Consider the following 15,883-nt stretch of genomic DNA (forward strand, 5'->3'; position numbering starts at 1 on the left):
TGGGTCGACCTTGTTAAGTTTGCGACATCATAACTTTTTTTTTTTCAGTATAGCAAAAAATTCTGTTCAGTCATTTCTATGCGGCTCAGTCCGAAGATCATTTGAGCACATGTTTGGACAAAATTGGACAAAATTTGAAGGAGGAGTAGGGAAAAAACTGATTACTGTACTTTTCAAAATGGCCACTACTGTAATGGGCAGGGGTCTTAATGTAAGGTATTGGTTGTAATCAACATGATGAGTGGAATCAGGTGTACTAAGTTTCATGTCTCTAGATCAAAGGCTACAAAAGTTATAACCATTTCAATGGTGAATTTTTGAACTGGTGGTGGCGCTATAGAGTTGGTCCTAGAGACTCAAAACTTGCTACAATTACTTTTCATTATCATCACTATAAGTGTGCCAAATTTCATCATTTTCCTATATACGGTTCATAGGGCTGCCATAGACTTCCATTTGCGGAAGAAGAAGAAGAATAATAATAAGAAAACTAACAGATACAATAGGTGCCTCTGCACCTTCGGTGCTTGGCCCCTAATTTGGCTTTGACCCTGACAATCTTTTCTTGTGCACAGTATGTGGAATTTTCCCAAAATAATAAAAGATGTAAAAAAAAAAAACATTGATTTATTATGTATTATTTAAATGGAATAAAACATAGGCTACACAAATCAAATTATTCATCTTGAATATAATGGAACGTTTTTTTTACGTCGTGAAGCAATTAGTCACGTGGTCCTACAATTTGCGCTTACTTTAATCATTATATAACATTTATTAGGCCTACATCTGGGTTTAAAGGGTTTATAAACAATGTTTAAAAGGTATAGTTTTCAGATAATGATGATATGCATATTCAATTATTGTTAAAGCAATCAATTTTACCATGTCAAAGCAATAATTATGCTTGTCCATATAAGCTATTTGTTCTCTATAAATTCTGCCTTGTGCCTTGAAACCATGCTTGAAACCGGTAATCTTCATTTGATACATAACTAAATTCTGCCCTCATGTGGACATAGTAGAAATAGTTTTTACTTTTTCTGGGTGACATTGCTGGGTGAGTTTTCTCCTAAAATCCCTTTTAGAGTAGGCTAAGCCTAAATAGGTCTACATAATATCAACATCAATTATCAAGGTCTGATGGATCAAGGTCTTTTATACTTTCCAGTCTTATATGTTTCGTATTAATGAGTGGGCTACATACATATAGCATAAAGGCTACAGCATAATGGCTTTCTCCAGTTAGTATTTTTGCCCTTTCAGGCTTCTCTTCTCTAGAGCTGATTTACTATTTGCAGTTTCGTCCTCACCTCTGAGAAGACCATTATGAAATCCTCTGGGCAGATCTCTGCTTCAGTACTCCATCAAACTAATCGAGTTTCTCCTGGCTTTTAGCAGGCTCATTAACTCAACCCTGATCACAGGGCAAACCAGCTTATGTCACAAAAGATGCTATTGGTGGTGTGTTACTCGAGTGACCCCCTCCTCTGCATTGGTACCACAGTAAATAACAAGTCCTCAAATTGTTGTACGAGCATATATGATGCTGCAAAAAATAGCATATCATGTAAGTCGTCGGTACACAATGATGTCTGTAGCTCTTGTTTATGCTATTGAGTGTGAGGAAAATATGAGCAGCTGTGACCCCCTTTCTTTCATGGTTGAGTTGAAATTGGTTATTAGATTTAAATGACCAGCATCTAATTTTCACTTGCTCAATAAGATCCAGACTGTTTTGCCTATTGCCCTCCTCGGGTTCTGTCTGTGGCCATACTGTGAGAAATTTAGAGTCTTTGAGATCAAACATTGGTGCTGAGCAAATGGATCTCACGCAGAGAGGGCAGCAGATGGACTGGGCATGGGAACAAGGTAGCATCTCTCCAAACAGACTTTCAATGAGCCACAGCAAAAACAGGAAGAGGCCGTTGATGATATAAGGGACTCGGGGCCTTTTCTCCACTGAATAAGTAGGGCTATTTTTGCAAAGTCACTGTCTATATATTTCTATAAGTGTGATAACTTACCCCAACCTGACATTTTTTTATAATTCCCTCATCCTTAGAATAACGTTCAGAATTTTGGTTAAAATCTGCCTTTGTTTTATACTCCTGTCTGAATGCGTATCAGTGTGGTTTTAATGTTTACTCCGGAACTGTAGCAAAAATATCATACTGGAATTTTAGTTTGGAAGAAAGAGTTCACTAAAATGAGCTTTATGACAACTTACCCGTGTGACAACTTGCCCCAGCCTTGTTTACTATAAAATACTGTATAATGGTGATTTGCTATAAATATAGTCCTAAAAAAAATGCTGTTGTCCTATATCTCCAAAATCTTGACTGGAATGTCTCGCTAACTTATTGTCATGTAGATGGATGTACTGTAGTTTTATTTTAGTGCTCCCAATATGTCAGGCCATCATTTCCAGTGCTTGAATGTATGAAACTTTAAGTAGATACTGTGAAACTTCAAGCTGAAGGGGGAAAGTAACATCTTTAAAACATAAGATTTGGAGCCATGGTCCACTGATAGCTCTCATGGGAACAGAAACTTCAGAAAGTCTGGCAATTATGGGACACGTTAATTCTCATAGGAGGAGAGGAGGTGATATTTCTCTCTAAGGTACAGGATAAGCTGTACTATTCTGCAGGTGTAACACTTAAAATATGTTACGTTTATGTAGTTCTTAATGTCTTATTTAATTTTATGAAAGATAATTATTCTAGAATATATATGCTACCATTTAAAAATTTGGTGGTCGGTAAGATTTTTTAAAATGTTTATATTACTGTCTTTTTTTTAAACAGCAATATTGTGAAATATTATTACAATATAAAATAACTCTTTTCTATTTTAATATTTTTTTAAATGTAATTTGTTTTTGTAATGGGAACGCTGCATTTTCAGCAGTCATATTATTATCAATGTTGAAAACAGTTGATTACCAGCAGTGTAATTTTTTAGTGTAAACCATGATACATTTTTCCCCTGCTGAATAAAAATCAAACGTTTAAATGTTCCATACATCTGTGTATGTGTATAATGTGGAAATGAACAAAGAAAACACAAATATAAACAATTTTTATTTCGCCTACTTTACAAAAGAAAACAAAAGGTCAAGTAAAGAATCCAGTTTTCAAAGAAGTATAGAAACCACTCACATCAGATAATCAGAATGAAAAGAATAAATAAAGATATAAAAATCAAGTTTATGAGGGCTAGCTATTGGAGGCTTTTCAAATTGTCAATACAGACTTTGGGTTTTTATTCCTGAGGTGATTTGTGTAAGAGATCCATAGGGATTATATTAATGGACTATAAAAGAGGAGTTGTAGCTATTGGATGTTCTTGCACTATCTTCATCTTTATTTGATCTCAGAGGTTTAGCTGTTCTACAGGGGTCTCAAGAGTATGACACTTCTGGTTCAGTCCATTGCTGGTGCTTTAGGCAAAACAACATGTAGTAGTCTCCTTCAACTCATGGTACCCCTGGTGGTTAGGCTCTGTAAAGAGACAGAGAGTGCTGTTAGGGGCATCAATTTTGGGATGTTAAGTGCGAGACATCTTTTGTCTAAAATAAAGTGCACAATGCGGATGCTAAAACTTTTGTTTTTCATTAAAGCCTCCTTTAGAACAAATAAAATAGTTTCATAAATAGAATTTTAGTAATAGACTTTCAAGAAAGTGGTATGTATTAGGCCCAGATGGACTTTTTTTTCACTGATTTTAAATCAAAATCTGTGGAATACAGTAATATAGGTTAAAATTGGCCAAATTATTTAATGAACCAACACACAATGTGTGGTGAGAAGCAGGCTCATATTAAAATGCTATATATTTTCAAGAAATGGCACATTGTGTCGTCTTTTTTTTACCACATTATCTTCAGTTCACACTAAATATAATGTCCGTAGACACAGTAGACACACAAATGTTCGGTGTCTAACACCCTAAATAACATATTTATGTCACTTTGATGAATTTCTGAACGTCCCATATGACGGCCACGAAAATGCCAACGAGCACGATGCGTTTAAGTATATAGATGAGAGTGACTGTACCAAGCGTCATGTCTTGTTCCACAAGAGGGCGCTGCTCGGGACAGTTCACTGCGTTTCCTCTGGCTGCTCCCAGCACAGTCATGATGTCTACAAGATTGAGCTTTCCCTCCTCTCTGGCCTCTCTCATCTCCTCCTCGAGCTCCTCTCTGGCCTCTGCCGCTTCTTCCGCCTGCTCCTCTGTCAGCCCACCCTTAGACCCCTTTAACCGAGGAGGCGCGAGGGAGCACACAGCCCTCAGGCGTCCGTACGACTGCAGCTGTGCTACGTTGGCGCGCAGAAAGAGGAGCAGCACGTTGAGATCATTCAGTGGGCAGCCCAGTTTCTGACCGCTCATGAGCCCCAATCCGGGCAGCACCTCGTAAAGCGAGAGGAAGGTTGTGTCCCAGCAGAACAAACGCAGCAGGCTAAAGAGAACAATAGGAGCTAGCAGCACATACACGGCACCGTTAGCTACGCTAATGACCTGGAACACAAGTAGGCCAGTCATTTTACACTGAACTAGCTCAGGCACCCAGGGCTGGTCACGGAGGAGGCCGGTGCGCACGTAGCAACTGAATTCATCTTGCAGAAAGGCGGAGAGGTGGAAGTAGATTAGGTACAGGCACGAGGCGGACATGAAGGTCAGGAGCAGGAAGCCTCGCAGGAAGAGCATGCTGACCAGGAAGTAGGAGCCATGCTTGCACTGCATGTATCTCTCCAGCAGGGGGTACTCAAAGTACCGCTTGCGCTTGGCTCTAAAAAGACAAAAAATAAAATGTTTTTTTTTTTTTGTTTAATGTTTGGAAACAACAACAACAGCAGCAAAAAATGCGAAAATTACACACTTCACACAAAAAAAATGTGCATATACCTCTCAAGCTCAGCCTGAAACTGCAGTGGGTTTTCTGATTGTACTTTTAGGTCCAGGATGCTTTGGGCCAGGCGGACAGAGCGGTTGTAAGACTTGTCCAGTTCGTCGATGATGAAAAACAGGTCAGAGGTCAGACTGGGCACGGCTAGATACCGCCAGATCACAGCTGGCAGGTACATCATCATAGACATGACCAATAAGGAGTACGGAAACATCTGCACAAGCAAGAGAACAATTGAGTACAGTAGTATCTATCTATCTATCTATCTATCTATCTATCTATCTATCTATCTATCTGAGAACAATTGAGTACAGTAGTATCTATCTGAGAATAATATCTGTCTGTCTGTCTTTCTTTCTATCTATATGTCTGTCTGTCATCTATTAATTTATTTGTAACATTAATGTTTATTTACTTATTCTACTTATGCATTTTATTTACTTATTTAATACAAATAATGCATTTATTTATTAAAAAATAAATTGTCTCAGATTTATAATAGAATTTAAATGGACACAAAATAAAATTGTTGACAAAGTAAATATCAGATCTATAAACTACATTTAGGAAAATCAGTGCTTAGTTTGAGACAATGAGATGTGTAGAATGAGATTCTGTAACTCCATATAAAATCACTTGTCTCTTGTTCAGGAGAAAAAACAAGATACTTGAGAAAATTTGCTCTGAATTTTATATGACATCTAGAAAAAAGAAAAAAAAAGATATTTGTGGGTCTCATTTGTGATGTACAAAAATATTAAAGAGGTCTCATTTGTGATGTACTTTATGAATGTTTTCACTCACTTTATGTACCCACAGTGAACGTTCTTCAAAGTTCCCATCTGTGTCAAACTCATGGTGCATGAGAGAGTCCCAGCAGTACGTATCCACATATGCTGCCTGCTTTATTGTGAAGTTGTTGGGAGGAAAGCAGCTAATCTGTGGGCCTGGGAGGGAACACAGAGAAATGAACATGCTGAGATATAAATGACAGTGTTCTAGCATCACTTGTTGCTGTGTAAGTGGAGAGGCTGGTTAAGAGCTGGGTGGCATGTCTGTAATAATGCTAGATCTTGTCCAGGGACACAGATGGTGAAACCACCGAGGCTGCCAGGAAACACCCTTCTGCGGGGAGTTTTGCTGCCTGGGCGAGAGGGTGTGACCCAGTTGCTGAGAGGAGGCCAAGCCCTACTTTATATGGACCACTTAAACATCTGTGTCACCTTCCAAAACCTACAGTCAACCTCCAATTTACTGACTGAACACAACATGCCCCACACCCACGGGCCACGGCTATTATGGATAACTGAGCTCCAAAGAACATCTCTGCAAATTATATGATACCAAAGGTCTTCAAACCAGGAGAGATATTAATAGACATCTGAGTTTCCCAAAAGTTTCAATCTTAATCTATTTATGTATACACTGCCGTTCAAAAATTTTGGATGTTTTTAAAAGAAGTCTCTTCCGCTCACCAAGGCTGCATTTATTTGTTTAAAAATTCAAAAAAATGAAATATTGTTAAATAGTATGACCATTTAAAATACCGTTTTCTATTCTTATTCCTGTGATCAAAGCTGAATTTTCAGCATCATTACTCAAGTCTTCAGTGTCACATGATCCTTCAGAAATCATTCTAATATGCTGATTTGATGCTCAAAAAACTTTCATTATTATTATCAATGTTGAAAACAGTTGTGTAAAAATGTTTGGTCAGGATTCTTTGATCAAAAGAACAGCATGTATTTGAAATAGAATCTTTTGTAACATAATAAATGTCTTTACTGTAACTTTTGATCAATTTAATTAATCCTTGATGAATATTGATTTCTTTTATTTATTTCCCCCAAAAAAGAAAAGAAAAATTCTTACTGACCCCAAACTTCTTTTCTTTTCCCAAGGTACTTTTGAACTTTCTATTCATCAAAGAATGCTGAAATAAAAATGTACATAACTGTTTTCAACAGTGATAATAAGAAGAAATGTTTCTTGAGCATCAAATCATCATATGATTTCTGAAGGATCATGTGACACTGAAGACTGGAGTGATGATGCTGAAAATTCAGCTTTGATCACAGGAATAAATTACACTTTACTATATATTCTCATAGAAAACAGCTGTTTTAAATTGTAATATTTCACAATATTACTGTATTTTTTTGTATTTTTAATAAAATAAATGCACCCTTGGTGAGCAGAAAAGACTTCTTTTAAAAACATTAAAAATCCAAAACGTTTGACTGGTAATGTATATATTTATATCCTGCATTCCTTTTTGCAACCGGGATTAGCATGTGATGTAATTTTCTTTCCACTGTAAAGTTTGTGTTGACGTATCCTAACCAAATAACCTGAGTGTTGTCAGACCACGTTCAGAGCCAGAGAGAATCAGTCTGCTTGCCTTGCACGTCTCAGTTTAATTAGCATATCTTCTCGTTCGTCTGAAATAGAGAGCTGGGAAAGAGCAGACTGACTGTAATTACAGACCCTTGTCATCTCTACACGTCTCTCTTAATCATCCTCATGCCAATTAACATCTGTGTGAGCTGATTGCAGACCAGCTCCAGAGGAACTGATTGCAACCTCAAAGTCAACTGCCTACACAAAACAGACAGTTCTCTCCAAAGCACTGTTGGCAGGAAAGCTCAAGTTGGTGGCATTTACAGCCAGCAATTGGCACCCATATTGTTCAAGTCACTAAAGATATCTCCCCTGACAGCAATTCCAGTTGGTTTGCAATGCCATATAAATTGATAATAATCATTAGCAGATGCTTAATTCTCATATTTCACCACAGTTCCCCGAGCAGTGGAGATAGCCCTGTCACCTCAGATGAACACTAATTACATCCAGAGTTCCATCAGCCCAGCCCTCAAGCTAATGGTCAGTCAATTAACTCAAGGGTCTGGGAAATTACTGCAGTGCCAGTGTCGCTCTGATGTCCTGTGATTTGCGCACGGAACACTAGGGAGAGAAAAAGAGCTGCTAACCGATAGAAATCTCTCTGGCAAAAGCCATGGACACCAGAAGGAGCGGCAGGCCCACAGAAATGAACTTGATGACTTTATCCAATGGCAAATCCAGCTCTAGGTGTCGGATGCGACTGTCCCCATTACTATCCCTCAGCAGGGCATCAGAGAGCATCGCTTGGGCGGCCGTGTTGGCGATAGACATCCTGCCAACTGTGGACGACAACAGAAAAGCAAAAGGATATTTCTGGTAAGCAATTTCTTGGTTTAATGTATCACATGTGCTTTCATTCATATTGACACAAAACTAGTCCATTAACATCAATATGAATGCATAAGGGACACCTTACGTTATCAAGAAGCACTTTGACTTTGATGATGTGGTTTAATAGCAAATGTGATACAAGAACCCATATAATCAATGATGAGACTTACTTGCATGATAAAGTGTCAGATTAAGCCTTCCATGAAATTATTCCATTAAACAGTAATTATGTCTTCCATTAAATTCGTTAGCAGCTATCCAAGTTCTTATTAACCAAAACCTTTGATGCACTGCCACTTTAACACACAAGTGTTAACGATTATTAGATTGGGCTGTTAGCTCACAACCCAGGGTTGTCGACACTTTAAACGCATTTTAACCCAGGTTAAGCACCGTTTTTAGTCCTGAGATATAAGTCCTGGAGCAATAAACAACCAATCATAAGCGTAAGTAGCGTGTACCTAATAGTGATGAGCATTGTAGTCACAAAAACTGTCACGCACCTTATTTGGTGTTTTATCGTTAGGGAGGGGAGGGGAGGGGGGAGGGGTGAAGAAAGGTTGTATTTTTACTTCTGTGGTCCGAACAGTCTATTCAGTAAAAATGTTATGGTACTTTCTGAAATATAAGCGCAACAAGAGCGAGACACGACGTTAAACAAGTCACGTGCTATATTAGCGCATGACACCAATGTCTCGAATATGCAAATAATAACTAATAGGCTACATATAAAAAACGTTAAACGGGTAGCGTCACATATTCGTCCAATCAATGAAACAGACACGAGTTAATATGCAAAAAAAAAAAAAACTTATTTTTGTACAGTTGCTCTTACATTACCTTGTGAGTTCCTTGTCCAGTAGAGGAATGTTGTGGATCAATCCAGCAGTAAACTGGTCCTGAGGCTGGAGAGGAGAGGGATGCTGGCGTGGATCTTAAATACTGGAGGAGGTCTGAGCAAAATGAGAGGCTGTACTGGGCTGGGTTACAGGGTAATTAAAAGAGCTAGAGAGGACCTTTTGAGCCTGCTGTGCTGGGGCAAAAGCAGAGAGAGGGTGGAGATGGCCTGCAGATCTACTGAATTCCCTAACATGCTCATCAGCCCAGTGGCACCAATCCACTTCAAATGCACCCGGCTATGTGGCTTTTCTTGCCTCTGTCATTTCCTGGGTTATTAATACTCTCCGGCCCTGAACAGCCCTGCCTGTGCAGCCATGCTCAAGAGTGCGTACTGGACTGCCACAAACACTGTTATTTCAGATGCATACAGACCCTCACGAAGTTTAGAGCTCATTGGAAGGCTGTTTAACCCATTCATGCCCAAAATACGTTAATTTGAACACACTGTAAAGCTTTTAAGTGTAAGTTGTAACTTAATAGTAACAAAGACTTCAAAGATTGAGATTGAGGAGTTTGCAATCTGAGTAAACATCCAGAAATAACTGCATTAATTGTATTTAAAGGGTTAGTTCACCCAAAAATGAAAGTTTTGTCAGTATTTACTCACCCTCATGTTGTTCCAACCCCGTAAGACCTTCGTTCATCTTCGGAACACGAATTAAGATATTTTTGATGAAATGTGACAGCTGGATCACTCCTCCATACTAGTCCATAGGTTTCTTCAGGGATTGAACTTGCCGGCATCGAAAAGTTATTAAAGACATCGTTAAAATAGTCCAAGTGACTACAGTGGCTCAATCTTAAGTTTATCAAGCGACGAGAATACTTTTTGTGCGCAAAAACAAACAAAAATAACGACTTTATTTCAACTATTCATGTCCATCTCTTTGGGCCTCTAGTCAGTTAACGTAGTGTGATTCTGTAGAGCTACATCACACGTAGGCTCACTATTGGCCGACGCTGGTCATGTGGGTGATGCGTGTGACGTACAACAACAGAAGCTTACGCTATTACTCTAGTGAACTGACTCGAGGCCCAAAGAGATGGACATGAATAGTTGAAATAAAGTCGTTATTTTTGTTTGTTTTTGCGCACAAAAAGTATTCTCGTCGCTTGATAAACTTAAGATTGAGCCACTGTAGTCACTTGGACTATTTTAACAATGTCTTTAATAACTTTTCGAGGCCGGCAAGTTCAATCCCTGAAGAAACCTATGGAGGAGTGATCCAGCTCTCAGATTTCATCAAAAATATCTTAATTCGTGTTCCGAAGATGAACGAAGGTCTTACGGGGTTGGGACAACATGAGGGTGAGTAATTACTGACAGAATTGTCATTTTTGGGTGAACTAACCCTTTAACACTTCCATGAAGGTGTTTAATAACATCGAAAGTCAGCCAAAATTATTCACCAATGGAATAAGAGCTGTATTTGCCAGTGGCCATGAATGGGTTTTTAAAAAAAAATCCTTGCAGGAAATCATGAGGTTTTATTTTTATTCCTTGTTTGGCAGCTAAAGAGTTTTATAAAACCTAACTTTACTTTTTAGATTATAATCATTGAGGTTACAAAAATTATGAGAAGAGAAACATAACAATTTGAGCAACTGGGGGTCTTAATGCTGCAATCCTTGGCTTACCTCTTGCAAATACCTGACAAAAATACACTTACAGTTGTGGTCAGAATTAATGGCACCCCTGGTAAATATGATCAAAAATGGCTGTAAAAAAATAATCTGCATTGTTTATCCTTTGATCTTTCATTCCAAAAAATTTGATTTGATCTTTCCGGGACAAAAATGCATGTTTGATCTGGTTTAATACGTGAGCATCACAAAATAGAAAGTGGCTGTAAGAAAATAGCTAAAGAATTGAAAATCCCCATTTTGACCATCAGAGCAATAATTAAGAAGTTCCAATCAACTAAAGATGTTACGAATCTGCCAGGAAGAGGACGTGTGTCTATTGTCTTAATGGACGGCGAGGATGAAAGTTTGAGTGGCCAAAGACTCTTCAAGGATCACAAATGGAGAATTGCAGAGATTACTTGAGTCTTAGGGGTCAGAAAGCCTAAAAAATATATATCAAACAACCCCAACATCATCACATGTTGTTTGGGAGGGTTTCAAGAAAAATCCCCCTCGCTCCTCCAAAAATAAACTCCAGCAGATTCAGTTGTCAGACACAACCGGAACTTCAAAAGGGACCGGGTTCTATGGTCAGATGATGAAACAAAAAAAGAGCTTTTTGGCAGCAAACAAACTAGATGTGTTTGGTGCAAACAGGGATAAAAAGTACCCCATGCCATAGACTTATCCACTATAATTTCCTCCATCAGCTGTATTTAACTCCGGAGAAGATTCATAAGTTCAAACCTGAGCTATCTGATGCATGCTTCCGCTGTACAATAGAGGTGGGCACCTTCCTACACTGTACTTGGTCGTGTGTAAAAGTAAGAGATTTCTGGATTGACTTTTGTAGTGTCTTGACTAAGATTACACAAATTTCATTACCGGTTGACCCAGAGTTTTGTTTGCTGGGGAACTTCATGAAAATTAATAAAATATTAAACAGGTTTCAGAAACATTTTCTGGAGATAGCTCTGGCAGTGGCTAGAAAATGCATTGCTGTCTCATGGAAGTCTGATTCCCCTCTATCTATAACTAGGTGGTATTTAGAAATGAATAGATGTGTGCCATTAGAAAAAATAACATATAGCCTTAGAAAGGGATACAATACTTTTATTAAAATCTGGCGACCCTATCTAGATCATGTGGATAATGTGATATTAGAATGTGATTGACCTCGGAGACATTGTTACATTACATTTCTACTGTAGAATATTGGAGCACCCTTTTGGGGAGGGGGGAGGGGGATTGTTTTTCTTTTTCTTTTTCTTATTTTACTTGTTCTTCTGGTTTTGTTTTTGTATACTGAAAAACTGAAAATAAAGTATTCCAAAAAAAAAAGTACCCCATGCCTACAGTTAAATATACTGCTGGATCTTTAATGTTGTGGGCCTATTTTTTTGCTGAAGGGTCCTGGACATCTTGTTCAGATACATGGTATTTTGGATTCTAGCAAATACCAACTTTTTGATAAAAAATCAAAACCTGACTACCTCTGCTAGAAATCTTATAATGAGCCATGGTTGGATCTTCCATCAGGACAAAAATGTGACACTGAGCACAAAATGAAGCTTCTGCCATGACCGTCTGCCATGACCGTCCCAGTCCCCTAAACTGAACCCTATAGAAAATGAGTGGGCTGAACTGAAGAGAAGAAGCGCCAACATGGATCTGGGAATCTGAAGGATCTGGAGAGATTCTGTATGGAGGAATAGTCTCTGATCTCAGGTCAGTTGTTCTCGAAACTCATCAGGCATTATAGGAGATGACTCAGAGCTGTTATCTTGGCAAAAGGAGGTTGCAAAAAGTATTTAATAACAGGGAGCCAATAATTATGGCCAGCGTGTTTTGGAGAAAAGCGTTTATTTCATAATGTGATTTTCCCCCCACTTTCAATTATTTTACTTTAATGAAAGGTTAGATTTTGGCACATTTTTTAAATGAAAGATCAAAAGAATAAACAATGCAGATTTATTTTTTACAGCCATTTTTGATCATATTTACCAGGGGTGCCATTCATTCTGTCCACAACTGTATTTCTTAGTTATATGAACATTATGATGCTTAAATTAAACATAATATCAAGCATTTCCAGAAGTAAATAGCTCCAAGCAATACACTACTGTGGGACTGTTTATCTTTTGTAAAAAAAAAATATATATTTTCATGTTGTTTATATAGTATTATAGTTTGTGCTTTTGGTTATGTGCTTTTGATATCAATATTTTTTTTTTTCTCATGTTTTATTTTATTTCCAGTTTAGTTATTTCCATTTACGTGATTCAACTTGCCAAGTGAAACATTTATAATTTTATTTTTGTCTTAGTTTGTCTAATATTTGTATTTTACTTTATTTCAGTTAACAAAAATGTTGGTAACACTTTAAAATAAGGTTTCATTTGTTAACATTAGTTAACTTATTAACTAACATGAACTAACTATGATCAATACATTTGTTACAGTATTTATGTTAATAAAAAAATACAGCTGTTCAGTTTGTTCATGTAACATTAACAGAGATTGAAGTGCTGTAGAAGTCACCTTATTGTAAAGTGTTACCAAAATGTTTCATAGGTTTAGCTTTAGTTCACAAATAACAACCCAACAAAATGGTGAATATTATAATTTAGCATTTGTACTAGTAATGCATTAGGTTGTAAAATGACACCCAGGCCCAGTAGAGTCATAGTTTTTAATTATCAAAAATGGTCTACTGAAACACAATAGATTATGACAACAATGTATACAAACAAATAATTAAAAAGCTCCCCTATCATCACTTGCTCTGGAAGAACAATTTAAAAAAAACAACCAAGAAAAGGATAATGAGAAACATGTACTTCACAAAGACCAACTGCAATAACATTCAGAAACATCCTCTGTCTTTTCTAAACATCACATCAGAAACAGGTGATTAAATCTGTAGACACAGTTAGCTGAAAAGCTCAGAAATATCTTCACAGTTTTTTGTTTCGTCCTTCACATAAAATAAAGAGGGGCGTTTCAGGGTGTGATACGCACCTGTAAATATGTCTTTTTTTCCTGCAGTGTTCTTCAGTAAACTTCATTTGTAGGTCCTATACGGTTTCAGAAGGGCACGAGAGTTTTGTTCCTTGCGTGGAAGAGATGCTTGGCACTCTGCGTCGAGTCTTTCAACATGCGTTTGTCTTAAACAAGGCTGATGTTTATTTGCTCAGCCGGTGAATCCAGCGGACAGCATCCTTGTTGATTGTGCCACTGCCTTTTGACAGTTTATAAAATAAATATGAAGTGTCCGGGTAAAATGCATCACTATCAAATGTACATACATTGTGCTGTCAGGCATTTAGATTGTTTGTTTCTTCTTCTTTTTTTAAACTTCAAAGATTGAATATTTAGTTAAATCTACAAAAAGTAAAAGTAAAAAAAAAAAAAACATGCCTAAAACATCCACTCATTGCATGGTTATCAATTTGACTGTAAGAGGGTAGTAGACATTATGTCATGCTAAGACACCTGAGAACCAAAGAGACATAAACAAAGTAAGGCTTAAATGCATTATATGAATGAGAGTAGCATGACCGGTTGCTTGACGGCCCAATGTACAGTACGTTCTTTGCACAATGTTCTGTCCTCCTTCAAATTCTCCCTTTAACATGAATTTTAGCTATTGATCAAGTCCATAGCAGGCCCCTCCTCTTCATTCTGATTGGATGATCCATGGCACTTAGTGTCCACTGGAAACCATTCAGGCAGTGTTGAGATGTGTTGCCATGGGGATGAGTAAGAGTTAAGTCAATTATGTCATTTCCGTCGATCTGAATCTTTATTCGAGTCCTTCGTTGTGGTTGAGGCCCAGATCTCTCCGAACCATCTGTCTGCCTCCCTCGCTTTCTTCATCCTCTTCTTCATCGTCCTCCTCATCGATTCCCTCTTCTTCCTCCTCGTCTTCGTCGTCCTCTTCTGTGCCGTCCATGGAGTCGTCAGTTCCTCCCAGCATGGCTTGCTGCATCGCCAGTGTGGCGGAATCAGAGGACAGAGGCTGCAGGCCGTCCATGCCCAGAGAATCTAACAAACACATGTAGAAACACAAAAAGTCAATCGCAAAAACTTATAACATATACCTCCAGTTTCATAGACAAAGCTTAAGCTCGTCCGGGACAAAAATGCATGTTTGATCTGTTTTAATACGTCAATAAATGTAAATAAAAGATGTCAGTGCCATTGTTTTGTCTCAAGATTCACACCAGTAATGTTTTTCTAAGGAATGTTTATAAAAACTACTTAAATGTCCTAATTGAACTAAGGCCTAATCCTGGCTTAATCTAAACCCTGTCTGTGAAACCGGGCCATTGTTACAGTAACATATGCAAAAACATCAACTGTCAGCAACACACTTCCATATATATATATATATATATATATATATATATATACATACACACAACTGTTCAAAAGTTTGGGATCGGTAAGATTTTTTAAATGCATTTAAAAGAAGTCTCTTATGCTCACCAAGGCTGCATTTATTTGATCCTGAATACAGTAACAACAGTAATAAAATTGTAAAATATTTTTACAATTTAAAATAACTTTTCTATTTTAATATATTGCTAAATGTAATTTATTCCTGTGATGGCAAAGCTGATCCTTTAGAAATTATTCTAATATGATGATTTGCTGCTCAATAAACATTTGTTATAAGTATCAGTGTTGAAACTATGGAGGACCAACTCTACCATATTTAAAAATAAATACAGAAATAAATAAATGCTCAATAAATAAATAAGCATACAATTAATTTCCCCAAGACCAACTCTACCATATTTAAAAATAAATACAGAAATAAATAAATGCTCAATAAATAAATAAGCATACAATTAATTTCCCCAAGACCAACTCTACCATATTTAAAAATAAATACAGAAATAAATAAATGCTCAATAAATAAATAAGCATACAATTAATTTCCCCAAAAAATACAATAAACAAATAAATGTAGGTAGAAATTAAATTATACAGTGAGACATAAATGTATATATCTCTTTTAATTAGCTTTTTTATTTATTCACCTTTGTAATAATTACCTTATTTATTTATTGTCCGTTATAATCTTCAACTTTATTTATTAATTACTTTTTTTTTTAAGTATTTATTTATGTGCATGTTATAATATTTTTGTCTGTTTTATTCTTCCTTTGTATTTTTTTACCCTATTTATTTCTTCAATGC

General features: G+C 37.1%; 1 protein-coding gene across 4 annotated transcripts in view; it reads right to left on the bottom strand.

Annotated features, from left to right (window-relative positions):
• Nucleotides 1–3,066: 3,066 nt before the first annotated feature.
• Nucleotides 3,067–15,883, bottom strand: part of LOC130075548 (homeobox protein PKNOX2-like) — an 85,719-nt gene continuing 72,902 nt past the window's right edge. Inside the window, exons 1-6 of one of the 4 annotated variants that reach the window (XM_056240187.1) lie at nucleotides 8,990–9,163; nucleotides 7,906–8,097; nucleotides 5,720–5,862; nucleotides 4,915–5,129; nucleotides 4,065–4,798; nucleotides 3,067–3,506 (exon numbers count right to left, since the gene is read on the bottom strand). In XM_056240187.1, coding sequence (XP_056096162.1) covers nucleotides 3,448–3,506; nucleotides 4,065–4,798; nucleotides 4,915–5,129; nucleotides 5,720–5,862; nucleotides 7,906–8,089 — 1,335 coding nt within the window. In that variant the 5' untranslated portion in view covers nucleotides 8,090–8,097; nucleotides 8,990–9,163 and the 3' untranslated portion in view covers nucleotides 3,067–3,447. Of the gene's footprint in view, nucleotides 3,507–3,936; nucleotides 4,799–4,914; nucleotides 5,130–5,719; nucleotides 5,863–7,905; nucleotides 8,124–8,989; nucleotides 9,167–13,353; nucleotides 14,723–15,883 lie in introns of those variants that run through there. The other 3 variants (XM_056240188.1, XM_056240186.1, XM_056240185.1) reach the window with 3 other exon arrangements.

The sequence above is a fragment of the Rhinichthys klamathensis genome, unplaced genomic scaffold (genome assembly GCF_029890125.1).
Source record: "Rhinichthys klamathensis goyatoka isolate OS25496 unplaced genomic scaffold, OSU_Roscu_1.1 h1tg000585l_1, whole genome shotgun sequence".
Taxonomy (NCBI): Eukaryota; Metazoa; Chordata; class Actinopteri; order Cypriniformes; family Leuciscidae; genus Rhinichthys; species Rhinichthys klamathensis.